Source organism: Sinocyclocheilus grahami, unplaced genomic scaffold, assembly GCF_001515645.1.
Source record: "Sinocyclocheilus grahami isolate Dianchi unplaced genomic scaffold, SAMN03320097.WGS_v1.1 scaffold12.1, whole genome shotgun sequence".
NCBI classification, from domain to species: Eukaryota; Metazoa; Chordata; class Actinopteri; order Cypriniformes; family Cyprinidae; genus Sinocyclocheilus; species Sinocyclocheilus grahami.
In genome coordinates this window covers 1060500-1066922 of record NW_015505191.1, presented here as the reverse complement: position 1 = coordinate 1066922, position 6423 = coordinate 1060500, and the positions used below count along the sequence as shown (strand labels likewise).

Genomic DNA, 6423 nt, shown 5'->3' with positions numbered 1-6423 from the left:
TATATATAAAAAACATATATATATGAAAATTTTATTTTAAATTGTAATAATAAGTATTACCGTTTTTACTGTATGTTTGATCAAATAAATTCAGCCTGGGTAAGAGACTTTTTTTCAAAACATTTTATAAATCTTACCGACCCCAAACTTTTAAATGTTAATGTGTGTTTAAGTTGCAACGGAGCTGATTTGTGTGATTCTAGAAATAACACTGTGAAAATCATCACAAAAAGCCATTTCACACACAAAACTCTAGATGAATGCCCATGAATACATGAGACGAGTTAGCATCCACAAGCAAACTCGTCTCATCTCTCTCAAATAAAAGCATTTTCAGCATTTTATCTCATTTGGGTGTGATTTATGCATACAGTGTTTTGCTTTGCTCCTGTCTCCTTCCCTCACACTTCCATAACACCTTAACATTTTGCATCGGATGACTCACTCTGCATTGAATGATTTCTCATCATTGCATTTTTGATGATCCTCTTTAAAGAACTCGTGCGCAAACACATATAGGCGCTACTCCATAATTAGCTGAAATGTGTTAAGTTATGTGTTACTGTATGTGTTAAGTTACACACTCTGTGCTGTCTGAAACATGCAGCTGAACCAGTACTTTATTGGCTGATGACATTGAAGTGCACACATAGTACACATGAGTACTACATTAATATAAAGGCAACTACTGTAGATTATTCCATGTATAAAAGACCCATTTATACCAATAGGCAAGCTTGACATTGTAAAGACATACCATTTAAATAAGGTTGGAAATACTTTGTTTTTCTCTTTTGTTCAACAAGGCTGCATTTATTTGACCAAAATACAGCAAACCGTAATACTGTAAAACTTTTGATCATTTAATATGTCCTTGAATAAAAATATTAATTTCTTAAAAAGAAAAAAAAAATCTTACTAACCCCAAACTAGAAATTAGACAAATCTGAAAAGACACATTTTCAATTAATTTCACTAGTGCTTTTCAGTTTTTCACTTTTCAGCTGAAGGCAACAATGATGTTCAGAATCTCCATAGAAGTTACAAAACAAGTACAAAATATTAATGAAATGAAGTATGCTGTAAGAAAGGAGAGCTAATAAATGCAACAGACAGACAGACAGACAGACAGACAGATAGATACACACATTACTGTATGCACTGCACTAAATTTTTCACGATATTTGCCTTAGTGCTTTTAACAGAATAATCAGGATTAATTTAGTTTTATTTTTTCACTGAACATTTCCACCTCATACGACCTCTTAGGTCCCCAAACCTCAACTTGAAAACCCCTGGTCTAAAGCACACAGTGGCATTATGAATTATTGTCTTTCCAATCCATTTCCAAAATATTCAACCTATATTTACTGCCTATTCTGTAATCAAAGGGTAAAAACATGCCATCAAATGGTTGAAGTGCATGCATTAATTTCTATTTTAGTAAAAAGGGTTTGACTGAACTACAATGGTACATCAGTAGATAATCATGCACATATCTCTGAATGATAATGGCATGGATGTGCTGCAGCTTTCTGTTATTTTGAGAAGTAAAGAAGATTTGTATCTTGTAGCTTCTTTTTATTACAGCCATTGTGTCAGGCAAGTATTTCGAGATCCCAAATTCTTTCAGAATTCTGTGGGGGCAAGGGTCAACTTGTGGGTCAATGACAAGTCTTCTTCCCTCAAGAAGTGTCTTGTAGCATCAGTCTTGTCTGATGGCAACAGACATTGGGTGTGGTGGGCCAACAGAAATAAACCTTCACCATTTCTGTGGCTGAAAAGGGGATTTGGAAAGCCATCCTGCCTGCTGTCCACTTCACTGGATTTTCTGGCAGGAGGGCAGGTGGTGATGTGTCTGTTGCCCGATAAACTGTTCCTGTCAGCTCAACATGAACAGAGAATATAATCCAAACAGAGCTAGAACAAAGTGTTCTATGGAGATGGAGAGAGACAGGAAGAAAAAGAAAGTGTACCAGAATGAGTACAATAGCGGTAAATGTCAGGTGGTATTTCTAAACCACTACGGGATTTGTTCAGAACCAGTTTGAGTTTAACCTTTCATCCAGCTTAACATACAAGGGACGCTCCACAGAAAAGGATAACGTTTCCAGAACGAAAGCTCTAAACCTCCATTCCTCTTCTCTAACAGCCCCATGACCTTGAAGATCTCCAATCTTCTGATCCACAGTCAGTTTAACTCAATAACGTCAAAGACAATACGCAGAGAAACGGATCCCAGACCGGCGCTCAATTTCCCAGCAGAAATACGCGTCATTCAAGCTTGACAGATTTTGTCCGCAGCTATGGGAATAAGCCATTAGTCACACTAGGGTCGCATGGAGCCCACAGAAAATACTTCTGCCATTGACATTTCAGCATTAACAGTGTTGTATCCAGACATGTCCTTGCAAACTCTCAGATTCGGTCACATGCTCTTGGGAATCACTTTTCCTTTGTCAAGGGGATACTATTGTCTCAGAAAGCCTTCAGGTGATGTGGTAATATCACATGTGACTCTCTAAAAATGCTCGGTATAAATGTGTAACCTGCATAAAACATACCGTATGTGCACAAACTTATGCGTGGGCTTATTTGTGCTCACATGCCGGCGTGAATAAGGAGTCACCTTGACGCTGTCTGTATTTTGAGACGTATTAGGCCCCACCAGGCCGGCTCAGAGCACAACTGCCTGTCAAAATTCAATGCAAATGATCACAATAATATTCTCAGTGCTCTGATTAGAGGAGACCTGTCATGCAGCAAACAGGAAACCCAGCAGCTCAAGGGCATGAAGACGCTGCCCAGCAGAGACCACCTGCTCACCTGACACCAGCGCTACAGACACAATCCAATTCAAGCCTGGATATACCTGCTGTACAGACAGGAGATCTCTCACCTCTTTCCTTCATGCTCTCTTCATGGTGAATTTGTGTGTTTTCCTCTGCAACTGCCCTTGAGTTCAAACTCAGAATGCTCTTTCTATTTCTGTTTATCTCGCTACTCACTTGTTTCTTACAGGACTCTGAGGAGCTTTCCAATTTAGTATGTGTCTGTTCTTGACATTTGTCTTAAGTCAATGGTAGCAATCGACTGGGAGGCATTTTGTGAGTGAGTTTGCGAGGACTGGGTGATAATATCGGATTTCTAAATAATCCCGACAATGATTAAGATTCTAAGAACTTTTCTTTAATGGCAGCATTAAAAAAATAACTTGAGATGTGAATGAGTTTGCAGTCTGTTTTTAACGTGATGCAATAAAAAGATAGTGTACCAAAAAATAATGATAAGGAACGCCTTACTAGTGTATGGTCCCTTGCAGACTGCATGCAAAAACATTCACATTACCAGTGTAGTCCGATTTATGAACAAATGAGCTGGTTCTTTTTAATGATCAAAAAAGATACATTGTGACAAATATAGTCAGAATCATACTGACTATAGAAATCATTCAAATCAGCCGGTACTTTTTAATGAGCACTTTTTGTTTTAATCAAATCTGAATCAAATTGAGAGCTTGTGGATCAGAATCAAATTGAATTAGGGAATGTGTATTGATACCGAGCCTTAGTGTTTGTTTTTGTGTGGTGATTTGCAGAGGACATGTGTTAGAGCTATGTTTTGTTTGCGGCTAAGAAGTGACTAAAGAGTGAATTAAGTGCTATGATTATTCTGTCTATGCCACCAAGCACTGAAGTGGACCAATTATCTGAATGAATAAGCACTTATTATTGTTGACAAAGATTTAATCATGCTAACTGATTTGCATACCGGGTCTTTCAAAGTTACTGTGATTTAAATAAGGCATACTAATTACACAATATTGAAGATATTGATCCATGGTCTGTAAATATGTAAATATGTGTATGTACCTGCAGTTCCGGTGTAATCAGCGATGGTGAGGGGGTAACCGTCATCCTCAGGATCAACAGAGAACAGTCCAACTCCAAACACACCATACTGTGCGAAAGCTGTGCTGTTCTCGAAATCTTCAAGATCTATGCGCAGTTCGTAGTTTCCTTGGATAGAGAGAGCATGGATTTGTTTCAACCCTGATGAGAGAAACAGAGAAAGGGAATTAATTTCAAGATTATTTTTAGTCATAGGAAATATAATTGGATTATGAGTGTAAAGTATGAATTAGGGCTGTGAATATTTTAATATTTTAACCCAAATAAATGTAGTCAATATAAAGTTGTTGTTTTTTGAGATATTTGTTTAATAGCACTTTTTAAGTACTATTAAGTATTATCAGGTCTATACTGCCAATACAAATACCTTTGTTAAATGGATTTTTTATTTTTTTATTTTGAGTATAAAATGACTAATTCCAACCATTTAAGAATATAAGAGTTTTGTTCCAACCCTGCTCCAACACACATACAATGTAGTTTTCAAATAAGCCTGAATAACTTGATTGGTTGGATCAGGTGTGTTTAATTAGGGTTGAATCTAAACTCTGCAGGGCTCTGGCTCTCCAGGAATTGAGTTTGAAACCCCTGGCATAAACCAATTAAAATAAAAGTCTTTTTAGCATTGCCTTTATTTGTGAAAATTAACTCAACGTTTCAATGTTAACTTATTACTCTTTTTGCTCTCCTATTCGAACGAGAGATGTCTGTTCATTTTGTTTCACTTCAGATCTTTTCAATGCATTCATTTGTTAAATATGTAATAAAGATACTAGTCAAAACATTTAGTATCCATATTTAGGGGATAAGCACAGAAGGTGCTTGGGCACCTATTGTATCTGTTAGTTTTCTTCTTCTTCTGCTCATAGAACTGCTTGTGGGAAAGTTATGAAATTTGGAACACACAGATAGAGGACAGTCTCAATATTAACCATAGCAAATTTGGAGTCTCTATCTCAAACTCTCTAGCGCCATCAATAGGCCAAATTTGCACAGTTATGCTAATAATATTTGAACCATAATATCTAAAAGCAAAATAATGTTTTCCTCTGATTTCTTCACTCATGCAGAGTCGAATGCATATCAAAATGTACATTTCTACAGGGCAAGATTTTTCACAATTTAGAATTTTCTTAAAAATCTACTTTTTGGAACTCGTCCTAGACGGTTTGTCCAATATTCATCAAAATTCATATCATCTTTAGAGCATTCTGGTAAAAAGTTATCAAAAGCTTTTTGATATACCAAACCGTTTTGGTAAAGTGTGTTAATGAATTTAACGAAGTTTGTGCAAAAATGGACATGAAGCTATATCTCCGCAACACAATTATATTGATCCACTGTCCTCTCTACACATGTTAGCAATATAAGTATTGATTCATCTATCCACACTTACACCTGTGTGGCTTAATCTTGGAGATTAATTTCTCAGAATGCAACAGGCAAATAGCATGAGCATAAAATGCAACAGGAAATGGTGAAAAAACAAACTATGATCATAGCCTCCGTGAGCAGAAAAACTGAGTCTGCATTAATTATGTTAATTATGTTAATTATTTGTAATGTGTTAAACAGCCAATATGAATCGTGAAAATAAACACATTATTTGTCCTATCTCTAGTATGAATGTGTGGTTCATTTTCACTTTCTGTGGCCTGCATATAAAATAATGCAATAAAACACTGAAATGCTCAAACATCTATTATTATGCAGAGCAAATGCATACTTTAAAAATTCATACATGGCTACTATGCATTAAAGCTGCATGAAAAACAACCAGGTTTTAGGGGAGATTCACTCTTTTCATATTTTGTTGTTTTTGTTCACATTTCCAGCACCCGACCCACAAACACTGGATAGAAAAAATCTTGGAAAACCATCCTCAGATATAAACTCTGAGTTGAATTATCAAAATTAATTTGATGTGTAGGGCGCAGTGTAACTACAAACATATGAGTATCCGCACAAGGAAATTGATAAAGAAAAGCAGAATTAATGAAAAAATTAGGAGGGAAACAGCAACAATCCATTAGTGCATACAAAACTGACTCTCTTTATGGCTTCAATCAAAATATAAATAAAATAATATATTTTTGAAAAGAGGAAAAGAAACCTGCTACTTTCACAAGTAATTTACATAACTTTTATTCAGGCTTAATTAAAATCCATGAGATTTTTCCTGAGGCTCGTTTGAAATAATTAAACATTGGGAGTATTTTACGCCCTTCTTGCTTTTCTACCAAAGAAGGGGCCAAACAGGCAAGTCTGTGCGCATAAAACTCAGGTGTGCCAGAATTTTCAATTAAACATTATTGTGAAGACATTTCACTAAGCTGCATTTTGTCTTATACTATCATACTGATTGCTCAATTAACAAGAGAGAGTGAATGTGAGTCAAGGTGTGCTGCTAGACGGCTTTTATAGGTGAATGTTTCTTCTTTGATTATTACAAACTAAAGCCGAATTTATGATGAAAGTCATATATATATATATATATATATATATATATATA

General features: G+C 35.8%; 1 protein-coding gene across 1 annotated transcript in view; it reads right to left on the bottom strand.

Moving 5' to 3' along the window:
• LOC107596897 (fibrinogen C domain-containing protein 1-like) overlaps nucleotides 1-6423 on the bottom strand; it is a 123395-nt gene that overhangs the window by 1046 nt on the left and 115926 nt on the right. The window contains exon 6 of the mRNA XM_016287756.1: nucleotides 3873-4052. Within this exon, the coding sequence (XP_016143242.1) occupies nucleotides 3873-4052 (180 nt within the window). The remainder of the gene's footprint in view (nucleotides 1-3872; nucleotides 4053-6423) is intronic.